A 27,030-nucleotide genomic window follows, 5' to 3' on the forward strand; every position below is an offset into this window, starting at 1 on the left:
AAAAGGTTTTGTGAATGCAGAGATCCATTGCAAGATGATTGCAGAGCTGGTCACCTGTCTGCAGCAAATACAGATGCAAACGAGCAGTGCGTAAGCCAGTTATAGCAAGAAAACCATCATGTAACTGTACGTGCAATATCAGAAGAACTTAATTTGAATCATGATGTGTTTCATAAGATTTCATACAAAGATTTATGGAAATAGAAACTTAATACAAAACTTGTCCCTCACACACCAACAGATGAACAGAAAAGGAAAGACGAAGAATTTTTGCTGAACTACTGGATAGAGCCAGACGTGACCCCATATTTCTGTCAAAGATTATTGCTGGAGATGGAAGTTGGTGTTACCAGTACGACCTCGTACAAAGCATCAAAGTGGTGCATGGCAGAGTCCTGGATCACCAGCCTCGAAAAAATTTAAACGACAACCTTCGAGAACACAGACAATGTTGACTGCATTCTTTGGTGGTAAAGGATTAGTTCGCCATGAGTATGTTCCTCCAGGGCAAACAGTGAACCAAATTCTTTGCAGCGAAGTCCTGAAATGTTTGTGACAAGCATTTCAACAGTGCTGCCCTGATTTGTGGCATTCCCAGAACTAGTTCTTACCGCACGATATTGCATGACCCAACGCTGCTTTATCTGTTACCAAGTATCTGGCCAGACACTCTTACTGCCATCCTGCATTTACCATATTCGCCTGACCTCCCGGCTTGCGATTTTTTCTTGTTTCAACAAATGAAAAGGCAACATACAAGAAAGGTTCATCAAGATATCACAAACATCCAATAGGCTGCGACAAATGAGCTTACAAGCATTGTAGCTGAAAATTTCCCTGCTTGCTTCCAAGATCTCTGGAAATGTTTACAACTGTGTGTAGATAGTTAAGGGGACTTCTGTGATAGGAGCTAGGATCATTGCTCAGCAAGTGCAATTTTCTTTGAGAGAGAGAGAGAGAGAGAGGAAAAAAAACACCTGTCCTGGAACTTTTCTCACAAAGGGAGTATGTTACTTCTAAGATGCATGTAATAGAACCTTACACACTCCTGACTGTAAGGTTGCCCAATTACAGTGTGTGGTGAGACACCTACAGTGGTCCACCAAGGACTGACAATATGTTATAAAACCAGACAAACCACATTTCTGGCTACATATGAAAAAAGTGTGCCAGCCTTTTCAATGTAGACATGAGGATGTCTTCTGGTAAGAGTGCAAGCAAAAAGCTGCACAAGATAAAGAAGGCTCTGTGATATTCCATGGAAACTTTAACCAAGTGGAAATTCTTTCTATGGTTGAAGTGACTTGTATCTAGAAACAGAACAGCTACCTCAAAGTGTTGAACAATTGGACTACAGTATTATCAGCTCTGTTTTCTTAAATGACAAGTCTTCACATCCATTGGTTTAAAAGTTTGACTGTGGGACAGGACGCACTCCACACCTTAGTTGGGTAGGAAAGACCCAGTCAGCCACACTTTGAAAATAATTTGGGCTGCTTGTGACTCTGCACCAAATGGCTCTCCTGTGTATGTTTTTGTGGAGAGAATAGTTGTACACTGACATCTTCCACATAAGACAGTGTAGATCTTTTAACAGTTTTTGAAGCTGTTTTCAAAGTTTTTGAAGGTGTAATATCAATTCAGGCGATAAATGACTAAGTTTTTGTTGAATGTATTCAGATTCCTTTGGCCATTTATTCTTAATAGGTAATTCTATCACAAAAAACTGGAAACACCTATTTCATTTTTATGATAAGCGGCCCTTTCCTTAACAATCCACGTCTCACTAGGAATGCTTGGCACTCAGGGCAGATATCTTGAGCAGACTGTAACTATAGAATACAGGAGAGTGTCTAAGGATCTTGTAATGTCAATCAAGGATGAAAGAAAAAATGAGGTTATGTAATGTTGGATCCTGATACGATGGACATCATTTAAAAGCATTACTCAGGTTACCTACAGTTTACCTGAAGTAATACTGTAATGTGTGCTGTCAAAGGATTCTATTAGGTAATAAGAGATAGTTATAAATTATTATGGGGAGATCCGTCTGCCTGACTGGAGACAAAGACATCATAAAAATCCACTTCTGGCCATGACTGGTGGGGTACATATTGGCTAAAAAATCATCACTAGTCTAGTTTCTCTCTGTCTTCTAAAATGTCATTGTTTTCCCTGGTAGTAAGTGATATGTATAACAAGGTTGTTGAGATTTACTGATCATTTTAATATACAAGAATACAATCAAATACAAACCAGAATTTTTGTTTCATGAAACTTTTGCTTCCAATGATTGTTTTCCACAGCTAAAATGTTTTCGTATTGCTTATTTAGTCACAATAGCAATGCCAGAGCTAGAGGTAACTTCATCTGTTGCGCAACGCATTATAATCAAGTTTCTCACAACAGAAGGCATAAAACCATCCAAAATTTTGAAGAGACTTGCCACACAGTTCAGGGAAAGCACCCTGGGAGAAGTGTATGTATGGCACAAACAGTTTTTGTGATGACAAGAAATAACTGAGAATGCAGCTCACTGATGTTACCCTAGCATCAGCATGACTGAGGAGAATATTCACATTTTTAATCAGCTTATTTCAGACTATCACCAAATAACAGTTGCTGAAATCACTATGAGGTTGGCATAAGATACTTAAGTGCTCAGATGTCTGCAAAGTGGGTCCCAATTCTCAACCACACATAGTAAAAATTTAGGAATTGTTCTGGACCACATTAGAACATTCTCTCCTTGCAGTATGGATTTTCATTTGTTTGGGCTACTAAAGGAAGCAAGCAGCAGAGACATATTTGACGATAAGTGTGCTTTCTAAATGCTCGTGGGTAACTGGCTGCTGTCACAGTCACATACAGTTTACAAAAGCAGGCCCAAGAAACAATCTATCTGCTGGCAAAAATTTATATCCCCTTCAATAGGCTATATAGAAAAATAAACTTGTGTATATGAATTCTTCTGAAGCTTAAATAAATTCACAAAAAATTTCTAGTTTGTATCTGATTCGCCCTCCACCCCCTTCCCACTCCTAGCAATACTACAGTACTAGAATGCCTTATCTCTTTGACCTCCCCCCCCCCCCCCCAAGGTCACAGCATATATTTCCAGTAAGTACGGTTAAAACTGTTCCAGGTATTCTAGATTTACGCTAACATGTCACCCCCACTTATCCACTACCCTTGTCCCTTCCCTACAAGTGCTAGCAAGTGTACAACATCACAATTCCTTTTTTTTTCCTGCAAATAGTAAGTCTTACTCATAAAATGTTTGGTTGACACTGCTCAGGCATTGCAGAGTTAGTCATACATGTCACTGCTTTTCCAGCCCCCCCCCCCCCCCCCTCCCCGTCCTCCCAATCTCCACAAACAGGGATACTCCAAGAGTCCTACTTTCACAACATTTCTCCCTAGAAATTAAGTCACTAACCAAGTTGGTGTAAAAATGGTGCAAGCTTCTCAGAGTTATGGCTTACATGGCACCCCTTCCTAAAGCCACCCCCCTCCACACTCATAGGCTTAAATGTCATTGGAACTGTCACCAATCAGCATAGCAGCTCGAAGAACTATGGGGTGTACACACACTTGTATGCACCAACCCCCTCCAAAATACACACACACACACACACACACACACACACACACACACACACACACACACACAAAACAACAACAAAATTGAAGCTGAAATGATCTACAAATGACCTAATATGGCACTTACTCTGGAATCTGGGAAATTTCAAAACATGTAAGTATCAATGTCTGAATATTTTCCACACTTTTCACTGTCAATTGTTACAAATAATTCAAATGCATTAAATGAAATAAATGCTGAACAAATGTGTAGCCTGGCACCAAACTTTAATCACAACTAATGCTCTCACAACTGTGTGGATGATTTCTCACTGAGCACCGGTAAAAATCTTGCAGGGAATTTGTGCAGAATTATACAGTCAATATAAAATTTCTCAAAAATATACCCACCTTTCACAGGAAGTATAACAACCTCAAGATGCTTTTACAATATTTTCTTACCAATTTTCTGATGATTTTCTTTTGCAACATGTCTCGCTACCATACAGAACACACATTCTGGAATTTAAACATAATTCAGTCGGTGTTTCAGTAACATGACGTACCATAGTGTCATGTGAAAAAGGAAGAAAAACTCACCTGATGAATGAATTAGCTAAAGAATACATCATCCAGTATGAGACAACTTTAACAATGCTAGAACTTCTAATTTGGTTCAGTTCCATGTATTTAATTTGAAAACCATGAAAACTAAATGTCTGTAATAGTGTCACTGGAGCCTTACCAGGATAGATATCAACACTAACTGAAGAAAGTTATATATATGCAGAGTTGAGACACACAATTTCTATAGGCTTTTGACTTTCAGTTACTGACTATATTCGCTCATTCTTCTGTTACAAAGTTAATAAACTTTATTTAACTGTTAATCAACAGAGTTACGTTATCAAAATGCACATTAGATATTTTTACTCCAGAATCCTGAGAGACATAGTGACTGAGGAACGGAGAAAATAGATTTTAAATTCATCACATATTACACAAGATTGATTTTCTAGTTTTCAGTATTTAAGATTGTAGTCAGATCTAGTCATAACAATACAACAGAAATTGGTCAGACAACCCCATGACTGTCTTCAGATGTTGGAAATGATGTTAAGATCGTCTACTGAAATACAGAAGCAATTCTCTGGCCAGATCCAACTACAATCCAAAAATGGCATCATTCAAGAATCATCTTCTACTGATTCTTAAAGTGATACTTCAGTTGTTTTCTTCTGCAGTCATCTCACATCACTACCATGTGAGTGAGGCAAACTCAAAATAGATTTCAATTACTTCTGATTGGCATATTTTATATTTATATATTTTTGCTATAAGACAGTATTCAAGCAACAACTAAAATTTCCATGGAAAAGCAAAGGGAACTAATGTAACTGAGGTATAGGATAAAATTGGCATGTTACTGCTTCAACCTCTCTGACAAGCACATACAGACAAACAAGCTACGAACATTATACATACCGCTGTTTGTTTCTTCCACATCTCTATGTTCTTTCTCTGGGCTTTGGTGAAATGGTCCCAAACCTTCTTGTGACTGGCTGCCGAGAAAACTCTCTCGATCTGACCGACTGACCCATGAGAAGAGACAAGCACAGTTATAACAAATGACATGAGCCTTCTGGATCCAGGCCTTCATGTTTTCCAGAAGGCAGTGCAACCACACAAGCATTTCAGCAATGTAGAGGCTCATTTTCATCTGAATATTTTCTGGTGTTCTTAGGTAAAACAAGTAAAATAGTAATGTGGTGGTACTCATTTCATAATAATGTAAGAATTTCAAGATAATTTACAGCAACAATAGGGGAAAATGTGAGCATATTGGAAATTATGAAGACACACTTTAGAGCATAAAATAAGGTCTTAAACTGCAACAGTATATATCAGCAGTCAGGAGAAAAAAGAAAATTCTGGAGCCTCTACACTGGATGAGTGTCTGAGTGATGCACAAAAAATATCTGTATATATACATGTACTGTACCACACCACAGCAACACAGTTGCTTGTAGAAGATCCCCTTCCTTGGATGTCCACATACACAGCATGCCCTTGTACCCATTTTACTGACAGTATATTGACTAAACATTATCATCTGGGAATGATTACTTACCCACATCTTGCTGTAACTGAAAAGTGATCATTCCTTGAAACAGTCATCATGGAAATATGAATAATATGTTTTAAAATTAAATTACCAAAACTGTTCCACTTGCAAACCTTGAATATATCACTCCAGAGAGAATTACGATAGCACAGTGTATATAAATAAAGTACTAATTATAAATGGTAGGTGGTCTGCAGGTCTGAATGTGTTACCACATTTGTGATACATTTAAAGTAAGAACATGAATACATAACATATAACAAAAGAAATAAACTCGTAAGTTGTTTGTATGTGGCTTACTATCATGAGAAAATAGGTACAGTAGTCTGCCCATATCACAGCTGAAACAGTAATCTTTCCAACACTACAAGACCCAAAAAAAACTATTGTACTTAGCTTTTAGAACAAAACTAAATTCCTTGAAAGCTAGTAGAAAAAATGTGATACAGAAGGAGCGGACAGTAAATGATGTAACTAACAGAAATATAAACTAACTTGTGACTAATTAAATACCCATTTAATGGAAATTTTCCCAACAGTTAAAGAACCTATATCTATTTTGCACATTATGTGCTAGACTGCTTGTGCCTTACTTGCTACTATAATTAAAAATGCCCTTTTGATAATTCTGCACATTTTTATTTTCTTGTGCAAATTTTAAAACTGACAAGAAATGTAAGCGAAACATATCCAAGGGAATAAGGAGAAACTGCCTTAATCACTGCTAACACTTGGTTTGAAAATCATAAATGAAGATTGTATGAGGGATGTTCAATAAGTAATGCAACATATTTCTTTCTGTAAGCAAGTTGGTTTTATTCAGTATTCCACAACCCCATATTATTCCCCACTCTTTTGGCTACAATGTAATCCCCATTCAATGCAACAGCCTTATGCCATCTTACTGGGAAGGGCTGTATGCCCACATGGGGCATGGTACCATCTTCCTGGTCAACATTGGAGTCAACATCTTGCTGCAGTCATAACCTCCCAATCATTCATGTAATGCTTCCTGCAGAATGCATCCTTCATTGGACCAAACAGACGGAAGTCAGAAGGTGCGAGATTGGGGCCATAGTGTGGACGAGGAAGAACAGTCCAATGAAGTTTTGCGAGCTCCATTCAGGTGCGCAGACTTGTGTGAGACCTTGTGTTTTCATGGGGAAGGAAAATTTCATTTGCATTTTTGTGGCAACGAACACGACGAAGTGATTTCTTCAATTTCCTCAACATAGTACAATGCACTTCAAAGTGCATCGTTCCACCTGAAAGAGGAGGGCAAATAGAATAACCCCTTCAGAATCCAAGGAGACCATCACCATGACTTTACCAGCTGAAGGTGCAACTTTGAATTTTTTCTTCAGAGGAGAGATGGCATAGCACCCCTCCACGGATTGCCATTTTGTTTCTGGTTGAAAGTGATGAACCCATGTTTCAATGTCTCACCATGCTTTTGTTCACTGCCACGTCTTCTTAGACATTCTAAAAGCACTTGTGAATATCTCGAATGCTCTGGTTTCCCTCCAAAAGGAACTCAATGACAGCTCTTCACTTGGAACACATTTTGAAGTCATCGTCAGAATGTCACAAAATTGTAGAAGCTGAAACGAGAAAATTCCACGATGTCCCACAACAAATTTTACATTTTGTCAACTGAAATAGGCTGAGAAAATGAAATGTGTTGCGTTAATTATTGAACACCCTCGTTTATGTGGAAGAGACGTGAAAACACTGGAAGTTTTCAGATAGATTGTATAATGGTAAGCTAGATATTTCGAAACCAGCTTCTAAACTGCAAAGCATTCCAGGCACATATATGGACTCTGGTCATAATTTACAGATTACCAACTGCAGAATAAAAATGGCAAACTTGTGAAGAGTTAGCAAAATTAAGGAGATGGGACCTGGTTTAAGATTCTGACCAGAGTGTGTTAGGGGCTTCAGAGGGAGTGGTAGGTAACGTGACTAAAAAGGGGGAAAGGAATACAACAGAAGACAAATAGGTAACTTTGACAGATGAAACAGTGACAGCAGTTGAGGGTCAAATAGGCAAAAGAACAAACCCCCAAACAGAAAGTCTTGGATAGCACACAAGATATAAATTTAAATGAGAAAAGAAGAAAATATAAAAATGCAGCATACAAAGTAAACAAAGATAAATACTACATCTAAAAAATGAAATTGACCAAATGTATAAAATGGTAAAGCTTCCAAAGGAAAGGGAAAATGTGAAGCTGTAGTAGCATGCATGACTATGGGATGGATACGAAAATTCAAGTGAACTTTGGAAAAAAGAGACTCATCTGTGTGAATATTAAGAGCTCACATGGCATGCCATTATTAAGCAAAGACGGGAAGACTGGAAGGATATACAAGAGAATCAAACATGAAGACAGTATTATGGAAAGGGAAAAGGAAGTAGATGAAGATAAGCTGGGAGATATGATACTGTGAGGACAACACGATAGAACACTGTAAGAGCTATATATCTTTTGGATCTGCAGCTGTTGTCCTTTCCTTCCGCATTTGCAGTTAAATTAAAGGATGTGGGTTCCACCTTTTTGCAAACACACTGTTTTTTTCTTTTTACCCAAATATGTTTCAGCACCTCTGTGCAATATAAGTGGGTTTTTGTTTATTGAAAACGTGATGTTACATTATATGGCTTTGCAGGACCAACTGTATGGTGTCCTACACTAGTAGCTTGTCATGTTTTGTTGTGACTGATCCTCCTCCTTTGTGTTCCAAGGACGCTGCTCACACATATTAATGTACTTTGTGTAATTGTTTTCGTTACAAACATCTTTTTACTTCGCAAAATGCTGTGAGCACAACATAGTGCTCACTGCTTTTTGCAAAGAAAAAAGGCATTTACAAAGAAAGAAACAAACCACACAAAGTACATTAATACGTATGTGCAGAGTCCTCAGAACGCAAAAGAAGAAGGATCGGTCACAACAAAACATAACAAGCTATCAGTGCAGGGCATCATGCAGTTGGTCCTGCAAAATTAGATAATGTAAAATCATGTCTTCAATAAACAAAAAACCAGTGATGGCACAGAGGTGCTGAAACATGTTTGGGGGGGGGGGGGGGGGGGGGGGACAGTGTGTTTGCAAAAAGGCGGAACCCAGATCCTATACTGTAACATGTACTTCAAAACAAGGCACGAGATAGATGACACTTCCTTAGAATCACTGAGATCCTTTGAAGAGCATATCATGACAATGAGGTGGAGTTGCAGCACTCCACCAATGTTATATAATCTGTCTATTGAGAAACAATGAAAAAACCAAAGAGAAAATTGGGCATGTACAGCTGTACATCCTCCCTTTCAGATGCCCTACATCCCACCAAGGCCATATTGAGACAGATATGACATGTCTCCAATTTCACAGAGAAAAAAACCATAACCATATATAGAGTATTATTATATCTATATCTACATCTACATCTACATTTATACTCCGCAAGCCACCAAACGGTGTGTGGCGGAAGGCACTTTACGTGCCACTGTCATTACCTCCCTTTCCTGTTCCAGTTGAGTATGGCTCTGAGCACTATGGGACTCAACTGCTGTGGTCATAAGTCCCCCAGTTGAGTATGGTTCACGGGAAGAATGACTGCCGGAAAGCCTCTGTACGCGCTCAAATCTCTCTAATTTTACATACGTGATCTCCTCAGGAGGTATAAGTAGGGGGAAGCAATGTATTCGATACCTCATCCAGAAATGCGCCCTCTCGAAACCTGGACAGCAAGCTACACTGCGATGCAGAGTCTGCCACTTGAGTTTGCTAAACATCTCCATAATGCTATCACGCTTACCAAATAAACCTGTGACGAAACGCGCCGCTCTTCTTTGGATTTTCTCTATCTCCTCTGTCAACCTAACATGGAACGGATCCCACACTGATGAGCAATACTCAAGCATAGGTCAAACGAGTGTTTTGTAAGCCACCTCCTTTGTTTCTAAGGACTCTCCCAATGAATCTCAACCTGGCACCCGCCTTACCAACAATTAATTTTATATGATCATTCCACTTCAAATCGTTCTACATGCATACCCCCAGATATTTTACAGAAGTAACTGCTACAATAGAGTCTCGATAGTTCGAGGTGAACGGGACCGGAACCACCTCGAACTATCGAAAACTCGGTCTATCAAAATTTAAAGGGGAAAAAGAAATATTATGATATTGTAAGTAATAAAGGTCAAAATATGAACTTTTATTTTAATAAAGTATTTACACGTGAATTTGCATTGGCAGAATAACAATAATTATTTATTTAGACACGTAAAAGTGAAGTGTCTTTTGTTTGGCGAAGCTGCAACGTTTCCTCGCAGCAATGTCACGCCACCGTCTCAGGAACAATAGGTCAGTTGGTGTTGCCTCAGGCTGTTGTTCCATGTAGCATATGGCAGCCTCGAGAGCAGCGTAGCCATCGGTGTGACTCATCATTGGTGCAGCCTCTGCCTCGTCATCCTCGTCACTCTCACACTGCGATGGAATGTTAACCGTGTCAATTATAGAAGAGTCTGTCACTTCCAACTGTTCGTCCGAATTTAACCACTCGCTGACTTCCACCTCTTCTGCCTCTTCACACCCTGGCAATCTTCTGATTAAATTACACAATGGTTGATTGTCCTCTTCTGCTAAATCTTCAGTTTCTGTGTCTGGCACACTTTCCTGTAGAATTTTCCTCCATGACTTAGAAATTGTGTGCGACTTTATTTTGCTCCAAGATACGCTAATCCAGTACATGACGTCCTTCAAAGTCACTTTCTTCAAAGCTCCTACAATGCTTTCGTTGTCTTTGGAATGCAGGATTGACTTTAGCAATTGCCGCCAAGTTTTTTTTTTTTTTTTTTTTTTTTTTTTCATTCCAGAATGCCCTGATCCATGGGCTGAATGGGTCAGGTAATGTTTGGTGGGAAAAACAAGGCGCGGATACCGCCGCACTGCAGTTCTCCTGCACTTTGATGTGAGGACGCATTATCCATGAGCAAAATTGCTTTGCATGGCAGTCCCCTTTCTTTTAAAAAATTCTTGCAGTCAGGTACAAATGAGTTAAAAAACCAGTTCTTGAAGATTTCCTGATTCATCCAGGCATTATTCTGATGTGTATAGATAACTGGAAGAGTTGAGATGGATACATTCTTGAACGCTCTCGGCTTGGCAGACTTCCCAATCACAACTAGTTTTAGTTTGCGGTTTCCAGTTGCATTTGAAGCCGCCGTAACTGTGAGCCGCTCTTTGCTTTTTTTGTGCCCAGGAGCACTTTTTTCTTCACAAGAAGCAAGTGTTCTCGCTGGTAATATTTTTAAAATTTAGCCCAGTTTCCTCACAGTTATATATTTGTACATTCAGGGTGTATACAGGGACAAGGAAAAAAAATTCCCGGATTATTCCCGGATTTCTCCCGGATAACTCGTTTAAAAAATATGCTTTTTCCCGGGCGACCTACTGTCACTTAGCACAGAAAAAGTTCCCTCGGAACTGTAAAACTTATTAATCCTTTGAATGGTTAACGTTTTATATAATCCCGTAGAACTTCCCGGAAAAAAAAGAAAAGCCGGAGCAGAGAAGTTTCGGAAAGACCTTTGATTTGCAGCAACATATACGCTGCATATTTTCGTATTACGAAAGTATAAATTCGAATTGCACCAAACACACCTTGTTAGTTTCCGGAGCGTTGCAACCGAGGTTGTGATGTCCTTTTGTAAGCGAGTCATATCTCAAGCCACGAGATCTCGCCAGCCGATGACAGCAGCTATTCAGAGCATAGGGCACGTGTTATAGTCAGCCACTAGCAAGATTACTGGTTACATAGCGCGAACACACAAGAGGAAAAGTTAACGGTTTACATTAATGTACACAGTACCGTATATCTACAAGAAAAGCTAAGCTTTCACGTGTAATATTGGTCTTTTTTTGGTGTGATATACTTTAAGATACATCACAAAAATGTGCCAGTAAATTTAAAATTGTGACATAAATGCCTCGGCTCGAAATTCTTGAAGTGGCTGGTCCTCAAACTGTTCAGTTTCGAACGCTCTGTGATTTAGATATCCATCCCACTTTCACACACGTAACATAATTCATCTTGCGTAAAAAGAAATTTATTTTGAAAGTAACGCTTCTCTAACCACCGTTCGCAATACTGTTAGTTATAGGTTCGATTTACCAGTTGCCAGAGAGCGCCAAAAACGAATTATTGTGCGTGTGCAACTGCAGTGGTGTAGGAAGCCCGCATGTTCGTGTGTATAAAGCACTAAGAGAGCTTACACTACACCATAAAAGAAACAGGGCATCAGAGGATACTCCAAAAGGCATCAAAATTTCGTGAATCATACTAAAATGCATAACTCGGCTTGAAGTGCACATTGGTTTTTTCCAGATTCACAATGAAGTAGGTCCCATCTGATATTAAGCTTTTCAGTGTGGTTTTTGGGATGTAAATTTTCTTGGAGTACCAGTACTCTACGATCTCATGTTTGGTTCTTTATTATGGCATAATGCCATACATGGCAGAAGATGATAACGTGCACTTGAAATTCACCGAACAGTTGGAAGTACCCAAAATTGTTAAATGAAACACTTCGTTTCAAATAAAATGATTGCCTCAGCGGAATTTCTTTAGCAAACTTGCAAAAATAACTTCATTCTTCTGCAAGGCGATTAATGCTTGACTGCTACTAACTTGGAAAGAAAATAAAATCAGAAACTGAAATTAAAAATATATTTTTGCCCTCTGTAATTATGTGAATGCATTTTAATTCACTTGATAGCTCCCGGCCACAGAAATCCGTTATGTTTTCATTTGACGTGGGAGCTGTACACGAAGAGAAGCAGCGGAATCACTTAACGTAAACATGGGTCACGTGGAGACTAACCCCCTCCCCACTACAACTCAGACAACTCTGTGCAAGCGCGAATCTGGCAGCTAGGGCGCGCGAGAAAAATTTTTCTCGTTTGCATCTGGCTGCTTGCTGCTACTACCGATGCAGCTAACATCCAAACTTCAAGAAGCGGGAAGCGAGAGAAGGTACTGCTTATACGCGAGTCAAATGCGCATGCGCAACAGACCGCTGGCAACTGGTCAAACGAACCTAATGTGAACAGTTGTGACGTCATGCTCACAGCAAGCAGTTTATTGTAACGAAGAATTACAGTCTGCGCCCTACGGCCTTTAACATATTTTTGCTATCTGTAGACGCTTGTGCGTGCACGGTGTTTTGTTGTCGTAAAATGCACATTTCCTTTGCCACTACAGTTATTTTTTTCCCTCTCGTTTATATTTTATTGCTGCAGTATCATTCTCCAGTAGCAGGATACAATAACATTCTTTGCTAGAGAATCAGTTCTGCAGTCAAAACTACAAAAATGTAACTGAAAGCTAAAACAATGAAAAATTCCCGGAATTCCGAAAAATTCCCGGGTTTTTCCCGGTTTTCTCCCGGATGAAAAAATTCCCGGGTTTTTCCCGGAATTCCCGGTTGTCCCGGGTCGTATACACCCTGACATTAGACAAATTTTCGTCAGCTACGATTTTTTTAAACTCGACGATAAATTTTGAAATGGCCTGAGCGTCATCAGAGAGTTTTTCTCCACATACGTCTAGTTAACGCACTCCACACCTCTTCTTCCACTTGTCAAGCCAGCTCACACTAGTGGCAAAATTGTAATCTCCTTCCTGCAGCTTGTTTCTGAAAAACAAAGCTTTTTCTTGCAAGATTGGGCCAGAAATCGGAGCACCCTTCTGTGTCTGTTGGGTAAACCAAATGAACAATGCCTCACTTGTTTTTTCGAAGTCTGACTTCTTTATACTTATTCAACTGAGAGATTCGTGTGAGCATTTGTGTGAAGAAAACTGTTCCAATTTAAGTCACTCGCACACACACACACACATATCCATCCGCATATACACAGACACAAGCAGAAATGTCTGCTTGTGTCTGTGTATATGCGGATGGATGTGTGTGTGCGCGCGCGCGCGCGCGCGCGCGCTGCGCGCGCGCGAGCGAGAGTGTATACCTGTCCTTTTTTCCCCCTAAGGTAAGTCTTTCCACTCCCGGGATTGGAATGACTCCTTACCCTCTCCCTTAAAACCCAAATCCTTTCGTCTTTCCCTGTCCTTCCCTCTTTCCTGATGAGGCAACCGTTGGATGCAAAAGCTTGAATTTTTGTGTGTGTGTTTGTGTGTCTATCGTCCTGCCAGCGCTTTTGTTTGGTAAGTCTCATCATCTTTCTTTTTAGATATATTTTTCCCATATATATATATATATATATATATATATATATATATATATCCTCCCCACTCCACCAAGAGTGTCTCTCCGCCGTCCACCTAACCTTCGTAACCTCTTAATTCATCCCTATGAAATCCCCAGGCCACCTTCCCTACCCTCTGGCTCCTACCCTTGTAACCGCCCCCGGTGTAAAACCTGTCCCATGCACCCTCCCACCACCACCTACTCCAGTCCTGTGGGAATATATATATATATATATATATATATATATATATATATATATACAAAAAAACAAAGATGATGTGACTTACCAAATGAAAGTGCTGGGAGGTCGACAGACACACAAACGAACACAAACATACACACAAAATTCAAGCTTTCGCAACAAACTGTTGCCTCATCAGGAAAGAGGGAAGGAGAGGGAAAGACGAAAGGATGTCGGTTTTAAGGGAGAGGGTAAGGAGTCATTCCAGTCCCGGGAGCGGAAAGACTTACCTTAGGGGGAAAAAGGGATGGGTATACACTCGTGCGCGCACGCGCACACACACACACACACACACACACACACACACACACACACACACACACACACACGTACGGACACAAGCAGACATATTTAAACATTTGGTCTTTAAATATGTCTGCTTGTGACTGTACATGTGTGGATGGATATGTGTGTGTGTGCGCGCGAGTGTATACCCGTCCCTTTTTCCCCCTAAGGTACGTCTTTCCGCTCCCAGGACTGGAATGACTCCTTACCCTCTCCCTTAAAACCGACATCCTTTCGTCTTTCCCTCTCCTTCCCTCTTTCCTGATGAGGCAACAGTTTGTTGCGAAAGCTTGAATTTTGTGTGTATGTTTGTGTTCGTTTGTGTGTCTGTCGACCTCCCAGCACTTTCATTTGGTAAGTCACATCATCTTTGTTTTTAGGTATATTTTTCCTACGTGGAATGTTTCCTTCTATTATTAGCATATATGTGTGTGTGTGTGTGTGTGTGTGTGTGTGTGTGTGTGTGTGTGTGTGTGTGTGTTTGAAAGCTGAGCTAAAATGTCCAACTTCTCATTTGTGGTCATCTCTTCATTCACTATATCATTTGCATTCTGCTTTGAATTGCCCATTGGCCTATACAAACAGATGGAAAATGAGGTAGTAAATAGTGAATGTGTTCAAGTCTAGAGGAGGAACATATGACATGAGGGTCATTACAAAACTTTTGGCCACATTTTGTCTCATTCAGTTACTTCACATCTCACAAATAATGCCAGCTATGGCATCTTTCACCAGGAACCTAAGTTTCAGTGCACTCAGGTTATTATTGTCGCCGGAAAGCTCACAATTGTTCCTGGGCATGCACCATCGTGTTACTATAGCATAAAGATTGTAAGTGAGAAACCTCATGTGGTGGTGGTGGTGGTGGTGGTGGTGGTGGTGGTGGTGGTGATGATGATGATGATGATGATGAAGTTAACAAACTATGCAGGTCTCAAACCCTTATGCATTAATAATGGGCTTTTGGGAAAGTTCTCCTTTAAATGTGACAGTCCTTAGGAGGTTTTTGGAATTCAAAGAAGCAGAACTTGATTGGAATATGAGGAGAGGAGTGGCCATCCAATGACTACAGTGAAATGCATGGCAGAAAAAACCTCAAGAAAAGAACAGACTTATCTGATGACAATGAAGTTAGACTACAGAATGTTTCACTGTCAGTGTTCAAAAACTCACATCCTATAGCCAATAAAATTTAATTCCAATGAGTGCTTCACATTGTGACAAAGAACAAAAGATTATCCACTAGAATTATAGGAAGAAATGTTGGGCAGATTCCATGAAGGAATTGTGGTCATTTGTCTGGCATTGTTACTGGTGACAAAAGTTGAATTTGCCAATTTGATCCAGAAATTAAGCATCTTATTCTTGACATACATCCATAATCTAGCACTGAAAGTAAAGTGGTCTAAAAATGTTTAAAGAGAAATAGTTGTAACGATCTTCCCAAAATTTGGTCAGGCTGCAACTGTATCTCTGGAGAAACAAAGGATTCTTGCTGATCTGTTGTTCACAACAGCTTAACTACCAAACATTTCAAGACTCTTCTAGAATAGCAAGCAAGGACAAAACTCATACTGCATTATTACACTGAATCTTTGCACTGTTTATCCATTGCAGGTCATAGAAGTCAGATGTCCTGGTTTGGTTCTATGTACACTGCGTGGCAAGAAAAAGTGAAGCACTCAAAGGAAGAGGTGGCAGGTGCAGAAGTGAAGGGGTTATGATGTGCTTGGCACATGAAACGACAATGAAAAAATTTTTTGAAAATCTAATGTAATTGTATAGGTAGAAAATCTACTCACCAAGCAGCAGCAGCAGAAAACATAAACGAAAGTTAAAGAAATGTGCAAGCTTTCTGAGCCACTGGGACCCTGATGACAAGTATGCCACTCCTCAAATTCCTAAGCAGTCCAACATTGGGCCACAGTTACATCCAAAAGCCGCATAAAATAATATGACACGATTCGATCAGCTGGCCAAATGGATACCCACAATGTGGCCTCTTTCAAACTCTGTCAGATGTTGATAATGCTGTCTCTCATGATTATGTGGCATTTCCAAGATCTTTACAATTATCACCCAATAACAGACGCTGTTAGTACCCCCTACATACCCTACCAGGCCTGGTACCCAGAATTGCAACTCTAATCATTTACATATCCATTGGTAATGCGTACCTATTCAACGTTACATTGTCATCCAACCATATCATCTGAGTGTGTCACTTTTTTTGTCAGGCTGTCATATTGTCTGCAATGAAAAATCACATGCATAGAAGATTCACCAGCTGTGAAGACATTGTTACTGTGTATTGAAGTGAACTTACAAAGTTTTGAAGAAATGAGTGGAAAAATGTTCCATAAAAAGTATTTTGAGAAAATACACTCATTAATATTGTTTTATTTCCTTTAGCTTCTGCATATCACAAAACTTTTGTACTGACCCATGCAATTTACTACCAAACACAGTTATTAGCAAAACAATTACGGATATGCCTAAATGCATCTGATGACTCAAATGTAACTGTCTTGGGAAACAAGGCTCATGACAAACTGCTTGCTTCAAGTTGGAATCACACACTTATTTTCTGTGTTAGAAGAAAACATATTACAAATAACTAATTGTGAATAAAATGAAACAAACAGCATCGCGAGATAAGATGTTCTAAGAGATCAAATATTTGTTTCCCATATAAAGACTGTGTTGCTTCATACTTACCCCACCATGGAAACAGAAGTTGAGGGAATAGTACTACTTAATTTTCTATGCCACAAAACTTATCAGATATTTATATAATTGTATCTACATTCTTATCATGTGTAAGGATTGAAAATAATATGCACACCACTTTCTTATAAATATGCTATAAAGGTAATAAATATAATAATTAGTACCTAAAATGTTATCAGAAATGTGGCAATAAGATTTGAAAGGTACAATTTGTACCTGTATCCTAGTCTCTAAACAGATTGTTGCCTCAGTTATAACTTCTGGTGATCACATATAGCATTACCAGCATCTTTTTCTTTCCACAGAATTACAGTTTTAGAACTTTCGTTATTTACAGCAATGAAATAAAGTAAACATTATATAAAAATAAAATGCAAGTATCATTGTAGTAAAATGTTTATGTTCTGCTTACCAAACCTATCTGATGACTTGAAACTGTATGACAGGTATAGATAGCATCCTGGTCTGCATGCTCCACCTCACCTGCCCATTAATGGGCTTTCTGTGTGTTCTCAGCTGACTGTCGTCACTGTTATAGGTCAACTTCTGAGCAAAATATACAGAGTCTCACCTGGACACAAGTGCTCCAACTGACTGACAGGACTTCACTTCAGGAGTAAACTCACGTTGTTCGACTATGTGCAACACACATTCCAAATAACAGCAGCACATTTCAATATTTATGTTATAGTATGAAAGCACAAAGTTGAAATGATATTGCATTTACTTATTTGTTGTTTCTGCCTATCATTCTGGATATGCATGAAAATAACTTGATTAATGCCATGGTTACCAAATTTCACTGACAATTAAAAAGTTTCAAGATTTGTAAGCTTTATGACATTTCTGTATATACTACAACGTATTTTATATGGATTGAAATCCAATAACATAACACTCAATTCTGCTAAATCATTAGAACTACTTTTAATGTCACTATAGTACAGAGGAGCTGTATTACAGCTTTAAACAAAGAGGAGGCTATATGGAAAACAAGTCAAGGATACACTTAATAAGAACGTTGTGTTTTAACCCACAGCAAGAATAACATTATCCCATTTTCTCTGTGACCGAAGTTTTTATTTGTTTACTGTAAAATTATCTGAGCAAAAAATGACAGGGAATATATGAACTTTAACTGAAACATACAGAAGTGTGATAATGCTCAAGAGGTTAACAGAAATGTAAATGCAAACATCTCTTAGGTTTTCATTTCCCTTATTTATTTTAAGAAATATGCATAGCTGGAGAATAAACTCTGAAGCCTTTTCAAAATATTAGGTCAAATATCATAAATGTTCACCTAACAAAATCTTAAATACATAAAAAAAATGTGTGTGTTGTCTATAGCGCAACAAGATTTCATTTATAACTTCACTGAGAAACATTTAATTTACAGATTTTGGCCATTTCTTGTACAAATAAAATAATGAAGGTAAGATGTGGTTGCTGTGGTCAATCTGTAACTACAAATGTAAATGGCTGGTTCTGTTTTTTAAAAAAAAAAAAAAAAAAAAATGTTAGAAATCAACGGTAAGGAAATATGAGGGTTGCTTTGGTAGTGAACAGTTCTATTTGCTTTTATTTACAGTACATACAACCTTCTTAGAAAAAGTTAATCAATTAATACACTTCTACCCAGGCAACAGGGTGTAATACCAACTAAATTTAATCCTTGGATATCTTTAGTATAATGCTAACCATAACATAAATATTGAAATATGTATATTTTTAATGTTGCAGAGTAGCTATACACATAGAATACAGAAGATATACTGCATACAATATGGACTGTCTTTAAAGAAAGATGGCTCTCACAAACTTTTGGTAATAACACCAACGAACAATGACAGCTGTTCATTGGGTGTTACTGCAGGAAGTAAGCATACTGCAGACAGTAATCCAGATGAAGTCACTGCTGAGGAACAGATTTAAAATTTGCATATATTTAATGAAACAGAACTTGATGGGGCTTAACTTCACGATCATCCACTATGGCAGAGCCAATGAATTATAGTAGCACAAGGGCCATATTATGGCTAGATATCAATTAAAAACTATAGTGTGTGTGTGTGTATTTAAGTACATATATGCATGCACACATCTGCTGCCAAGCACTCACTCGCTCGCTCGAGCGCGCTTGCATGCATGCACGCACGCACGCACGCACACCAACTTTTAGCCTTGTAGTGAGCCTTAGGAGATACACAGTTCACAACTTTCCTTAGCTGTACCTCAGCCTGTTGCTGACAAGGTTCTTCACATTTAAATAAAGAAAAATAATGTAAAACTGTATTACTTACATTGAATGAGAATGCCCTGCATTCGTCCTTTCATCAACTCCTTAGCTCTCTGAAGTTCTTCATCATACTGTGCTTTTTCACTTAGCAGGCGCCGAACATGTGAGTTTGTTGACTGAATCATAGTGTAGAAAGTATTTGCGTTTCGTTTGTTGCAGTCCCCACGTTCCAGCCATGTAATCACCACTTGCACAGCTTTTGTGAATGAGTCATCCGCTGAAACAAATCATTCTTGCACTGTCCGTACAGATTAAACAACTGAATCACAAATATAAATCATGTACTAAAATGACACAAATTAACTCACTTAAAGTATAACATGAGACAAATGTGTTTGGATCAGCCAGTCATTCAAAACATGCTAGGTTCTGCTTTCCCTAAATATTTATGGAGAAGCCAGCCACACTCCCCTCCACCAATGGGTGGGCACTGGAGTTAACTGTCAATGCCTCACTTACAGATGTCGTATGTAGGATTATTATTATTGTTATTATTATTATTATTATTATTATTATTATTGAAGTGGCTGAAGGAGGTTCACCATGGGAGACCAGGACATACAAAAAAACTTCAACTTGTTATTTACCACTTCACGCCATTCATCCTTTCACTTCTTCACAATAGTGTAGAAATTAAGAAGGGGAATTTGTATTCTGGTGAAGTTGGTTCAAATAGCTCTGAGCACTATGGGACTTAACATCTTAGGTCATCAGTCCCCTAGAACTTAGAACTACTTAAACCTAACTAACCTAAGGAAATCACACACATCCATGCCCGAGGCAGGATTCGAACCTGAGACCATAGCAGTCCGGCAGTTCCGGACTGCAGCACCTAGAACCGCACGTCCACCGCGGCCGGGGGTGAAGTTGGTTTCCCACAGGCACCTTCAGGGGGAATGACAGGGTCATGGATGAAAATATTGCTCAAATTCAAAATTTTTTTCTCCGTACTGGAACGTAGTAGACAAATGGGGTTTACTACACTGAATAAAGCATACAAGGAAGCTTTTATGGGTATTTTTAACTGAAAAATATTAATATCTTCACTGTGTAATTGGGATTTTCCTGACACAGCTCTGAAAGAAGGTAGATCAATGGTCATGCTGTAACTCTGGTTGTGGTTATCTGAAACACAAAATTAACACATCACTCTGATCCTTACAGATGTAATTTTAGTTCATTGTAGGGATTTGCAAAAAAAATTTGCCGAAATTATAGAAGTTTGAAAAAATTGCCATTTTTTGATCATCTTTTTGGCTAAAAAAATACTAAATATCAATATAAAAAAAATCAGCTACAATGAACTCAAGAGAATTCAATTTGCTTCAAGGGAGGCCAAAAGTCATTAAAACTTGATGAAAATCATAGCACAAGCGATGACGACCATGCCAAAAAACATGGTTTTGAGAAAAATATGTTTGAAGTTTGATAAGTATATGCCATATTTTTTTAAAAAAGGGACAAAGCTTTAACCTTTAGGGATATCATCGATGCCTGGTCCATAATACCTATCATCCTGACTACTGGATGGCTGCTTTCTCCTACTTTGACCTGAGAAGGCCTCATTTTCATCCTCAAAGTCCTCTTCGTCACTGAGCGCATCATCGCTGGTTCTCTATCTTCACAGAATTGGTACATTTCATCACCAATATTGATTTGGAGGGCATTTACCTTGTGCATTAATGCAGTATGGCCTACATTAAATAGACATACACACAAATTTGAAGCAATGTTGACAATTTCACTTCAGCTGGATGTTATTTTTGAAGCATATCTCGAAATGAGACTACTGAAAATTTCATTCACATTTTGAGTAAAACTGCCCAGACAATGCTCCAGCAAATAAGGTTTATTCAAAACTCTGAACATCTCATGGACACAATGAAGGGAGCATGAGTGCGGAACCAGTTCCCTAACACAGAGGCAGAGTACATGCTCGGCTTCAAATGCTCACAGAATTGTTACATTCTGGAGTTTGTACATAATATTTTGGGGAATATTCTTCAATGGATAAGATCAGTAAACAAAAAAAATTTTTTTTTTCAAGTTTTTTCGTCAGTCACCCTTTCGTTCCTCCTTAAGCTTTCTATTAGCTCACTCTTTACCACAATGTTGCATATGTGATGGAACCCATCACAAATATGTCATTTCCATGACTTCTCTGCAAGAGAATGATTAAATCCTGCACATTCTAATATATCATGTTGGCCACATTTCCAGCAGGCAGAAGTGAACTTCAAGGATAAGAGCAGATGATAAAACACTGATTCCTATCAAATTTCATCTGCTCCAGCGCCTTTGGGGTTTTAACATCACAGACAGATTGAGTTAGGGAATTGTATTCGGAAGATACAATCAGTCAGGGTAAGCAGATTAGTATTCAATGGGAATCCCTTAGTTTAAGCCTTCATATGAATGTAGGATGATGGGCCCTCAATAAAATATTGACCTTATGAATGAAATATACTAGTCTGAGGTACAAGTATTCCTGTGCTACTTCAAATCCAGAAGCAAGCAGGGCTTCTTCAGCAGGCGGGGTGGCAACCTGCTCCAGCTTCAGCCCTGAGCAACAATGCTATTTTTGTTCAGATCTAGGTCACAAAGTTAAAATTTTACAGGTTCCTAATTGATTTTACAATCCACAGATGGATCAGAAGTCATTCCAGTGTACCTATATATTGGGCAAAGGCAAGGACTGGGGAACAAACCAGGCCTTTAAATGCATTACTAACATGAAGAAGTTACTGTAGATTGAAAGGCAGGGGCTCACAAGAATTGATAAAATGGGGTCTGTTCTACGCTCTTGTATTTAATCTAATTTCTCCTTGTTACACAGGATATCACGTTCTAGGGAATGAAGATACTTATGAAACATAGAAGCTGGGATCGCAGGAACTCCTCACAGGAAAGGAAAAGCACATCCTTTCTACTTCCAAGCATTTTTGGGTGCTAGATCACTAGAGAACTGTTCATTTTCAGGTCCCTTTAGTGTGACATGTGAATTTTTTGTTTGAAAAAAATATCTGGAAACTTCACTTGTAAAAACTGAGAACTGTGTCGAAGATATATATTCTGATAGGCTTAAAACATGATTAGCAATTTAAAGTCAACAAACACAAATATGTAAACAATACTATTTGAAACTAATACTCTCTGCCCACTTCTTCTACCCCCAAATCATCAACCGTAACTGGCAAACTGTAATCAGAAGGCCAGAAAAGATACTCACTGGGAGCAGAAAATTTGTACAAAAACCTGAATATTTTTCACAGAAGTCCCATTTGATGAATTGTCAAAGGACATTATGCTGTCAGGTAGTGTTTTAAGATTTCTCAACATTAGGGGAAAATACCATCAGGTAACACCTACATAGGAATGGCAACTGTATAACCACATCTTGTAGTGTTAAGTGAGAGGTAACACATACTGCACCTATACTAAGAGTGATTAAGAAGATTCCTCAACTCTAACATTCATATCACACAATGATAATAGTGGTCTTAAGGCCATTATTAAGTGGTTATACACTCTGTTTTCTTCAGAAATTTTATAAACCTCATATGCCTGGCCAGGCAAACAACTTATTAACTTCTCATGGTTGAGGTTCACAGTCATGAGAAGTTAATCAATGATTTAATTGGTGGTCATCTTCTCCTATTCCACTGATGAATTTCTTACTAGGAGTGATGTATACACTACTACTACTACTACTACTACTACTACTACTACTACTACTACTACAACTAATAATAATAATAATAATAATAATAATAATATCAAATACATGTCACAAAAAATCTGACTCTGCACATCTTCAGTGTACAAGTAAGATATTTAGAGAATATTGTTTTCTGTTTGATGATATGTGGCTATAATATCCTACGAATTAAATTAAATGTGTCAATGGAAAATTAAATTGAGAAAACTATTACGTTATGAGGCAGAGCTGCTGGCTAGTTCTTACCTTCAGAAGGGGGATGTGTAGTACTGATGACAGCATCCATAAAAGTGACAACTTCCTACCTTTAGGAACTATTAGTTCAAAAGGCTCTGAGCACTATGAGACTTAACATCTGAGGTCATCAAAACTCAGAACTACTTAAACCTAACTAACCTAAGGACATCACACACATCCAAGCCCGAAGCAGGATTTGAACCTGCGACCGCAGTAATCGCATGGTTCCACAATGAAGCACCTAGAACTGCTCGGCCATCAAGTCCAGCAACTATCAGTTCCTTTCTCAGGGAGAAGAGAGGGATAGGTTGGGGGAGGATTAAAAAGGAACGGAAAGACACTCAGACCCCAGGATGAGAGGAACCCAACTGTAATGAGGACAAAGATATCGTATGCACTTCAGTGTACTGTTTACTTGTTTGTATTAAGTTTGCTCTTAACCCTTAATGTTTCTGATTTTTTACAAACAATGGAAAATCCAGGCTGAAGTAACCTATCAGAAGGAACTGAAAGGGCGAACAACCCCGATAACACATTTGAAACTCCTCATTAATAATTTGAGGCAAATCAGACATTTCACAGCACCTTTCAACTTTCATAAGATTTGGTAAAATAAAGGGCAGATCTACAGGTAAACTAACTTCTGCACTCTTGTCTGAATATAAAACACAATTAGCTTAATGTGACATACTGAAATCTGTACAGACAATCACAACACATGTTTGGAGGTCCTCTTGTCAGATCAGGAAGCAATACATCAAACGATTCATCAATATGGATATTTCATCTCAATGGCCACAGCAGTTCAGTAGTTGACTGAATCAGCCACATCATACTGTTCATCATTTTAAGGCACTCTTCTTCTCACTATTGTGTGATCGTGCTACCTCAATCGTGAGGCGACAGCACACAGGAAGACGGCAGGCTGAGCAACATGATTTTCAGAACATGTTTCCTTTGATATCACATTTACTATTTTTGTATAATAACTGTTTGTCAAGTAAAGTAAAGTCAAATTGTAAAAAGATCTTGAGGAGACACCTAGAGACACAGCAGCTAAGGATGTTTACCGTATTTACTCTAATCTAAGCCGCACTCAAATCTAAGCCGCACCTGAAAAATGAGACTCGAAATCAAGGGAAAAAAATTTTCCCGAATCTAAGCCGCACCTGAAATTCGACTCAAAATTCAAGGGGAGAGAAAAGTTTTAGACCGCACCTCCAAATCGAACAAAAGCTTAACAGTTAAGCTTTACCAAGTAGCCATTGCTATGTATCAGGCGCTCCGTCCTTATTTGTACGGGTACTCTTCCTTTTTCACGTGTTTCGTCTGGTTTGAATCGATTGCTTATTTTGCTTTGATCTGATATTTGCCATTCTCTTTGTTATAGGTGTTTACGTCAGTCTAAGCTGAAACTGCATTATTTTAATGTGTCATGCATTGTTTGTTGCATTCTGATGAGTGTTTATGACCTGTCGCCACTCGCGGCATGGCTTGCTTTTTTGCGCACTACCGCAGCCTACAATTTTTTTTAAAAAAAAAAAGAGGAATTGTCTCATAAGCAAAACAATAGCTAGAGACTGCTATTTGTTGTTACTTACACTGCTGCTTTCTTTGATAATGATCAACAAGAGCCAAATAATAAACTGCATATGATAGAGGATGTTCTGAACGAGAGTTTAGCAAAAATTTTTCTCCGTTTGAAAATCTTTGCAGATGCCTCTTTAGTACATTACATTCTGCACACAAATTAGAGTCATCTTTGATTTAAAAATCTAGTCAGTTGCCCTGCTTCATTTCTGTCTGTATCACTATTCAGCATAAGAACAGTATGAATACAAACATGACATGATATGTATATTCTTCCGCGTTTGCTGTTGTCTCACTCTAGTTTCATAGTTTATTAGGCAAACAGGATTTAAATGAGATAGCAGCAAACATAAAAGAATACATGGCATAATGTCTCCATTCTTCTACCTTTTCCTTTAATTTATTTACTGACGGAGAGGTTTTGGCGCCAGTATTTATCTTTGTGCCTGCAAAGCATGCCTGTGTAGCGCTACATATATTCGACAGCAGAAGTTAGTTGTGGCGGCACCTACCAACATTTTTCAGAACTTCCGCTTACTTTGCACTCGATTCTAAGCCGCAAGTGGTATTTTGGATTAAAAAAACTGAGAAAAAAGTGTGGTTTAGATTCAAGTAAATACGGTACCTGTTTGGAAATTTCTTTAAATACAAAGAGTTAGGGTACTCATTTAATACTTAAAAACACATCCGGAAGTGCTGTCCCTTCTGTATCTCAGTAAACCTAAAATATTTCTGAGCTTTGTTGATGAACACTTTCTGAATAAGGACAAAATGAGCATAAGAACAGCAGTGGAAGAAGCATTCATTGAATACAGAAGTAACATTTCATTGACTGAGATATCGAAACATATAAGTAGTTCTGGAAACAGATCAAACCATCTGTGTCGTCATTCAGTAATCATATGTTGTTGATCTGGTCTTCAGTCCAGAGACTGGTTTGATGCAGTTCTCTATGCTACTCTATCCTGTGCAAGCTGCTTCATCTCCCAGTACCTACTGCAACCTACATCCTTCTGAATCTGATAAGTGTATTCATCTCTTGGCCTCCCTCTACAATTTTTACCCTCCGCACTGCACTCCAATACCAAACTGGTGATCCCTTGATGCCTCAGAATATGTCATACCAACCGATCCCTTCTTCTACTCAAGTTGTGCCACAAATTTCTCTTCTCCCAATTCTGTTCAATACCTCCTCATTAGTTATGTGATCTACCGATCTAATCCTCAGATCCTTCTGTAGCACCACATTTTGAAAGCTTCCATTCTCTTTTTGTGTAAACTACTTATCATCCACGTTTCGCTTCCATACATGGCTACACTCCATACAAATACTTTCAGAAAAGACTTCCTGACAAATCTATACTCGATGTTAACAAATTTCTCTTCTTCAGAAACGTTTTTCTTGCCATTGCCAATCTACATTTTATATCCTCTTTACTTCAACCATCATCAGTTATTTTGCTCCCCAAATAGCAAAACTCCTTTACTACTTTAAGTGTCTCATTTCCTAATATAATTCCCTCAGTATCACCCAACATAATTCGACTACATTCCATTATCCTCGTTTTGCTGTTGTTTATGTTCATCTTATATCCTCCTTTCAAGACACTGTCCATTCCCTTCTGCTGCTCTTCTAGGTCCTTTGCTGTGTCTGACAGAATTACAATGTCATCGGCGAACCTCAAAGTTTTTATTTCTTCTCCATGAATTTTAATTCCTACTCCAAATTTTTCTTTTGTTTCCTTTACTGCTTGCTCTATATACAGATTGAATAACTTCGGGGATAGACTACAACCCTGTCTCACTCCCTTCCCAAACACTGCTTCCCTTTCATGCCCCTCGACTCTTATAACTGCCACCTGGTTTCTGCACAAATTGTAAAGAGTCTTTCACTCCCTGTATTTTACCCCTGCCACCTTCAGAACTTGAAAGAGAGTATTCCAGTCAA

General features: G+C 38.6%; 1 protein-coding gene across 1 annotated transcript in view; it reads right to left on the bottom strand.

Annotated features, from left to right (window-relative positions):
• Positions 1 to 27,030, bottom strand: part of LOC126175488 (ecto-NOX disulfide-thiol exchanger 2) — a 225,256-nt gene that overhangs the window by 104,852 nt on the left and 93,374 nt on the right. Inside the window, exons 7-8 of the mRNA XM_049922308.1 lie at positions 19,542 to 19,754; positions 5,068 to 5,174 (exon numbers count right to left, since the gene is read on the bottom strand). Coding sequence (XP_049778265.1) covers positions 5,068 to 5,174; positions 19,542 to 19,754 — 320 coding nt within the window. The remainder of the gene's footprint in view (positions 1 to 5,067; positions 5,175 to 19,541; positions 19,755 to 27,030) is intronic.

This window comes from Schistocerca cancellata, chromosome 3 (assembly GCF_023864275.1).
Source record: "Schistocerca cancellata isolate TAMUIC-IGC-003103 chromosome 3, iqSchCanc2.1, whole genome shotgun sequence".
In the NCBI taxonomy this organism is placed as follows: Eukaryota; Metazoa; Arthropoda; class Insecta; order Orthoptera; family Acrididae; genus Schistocerca; species Schistocerca cancellata.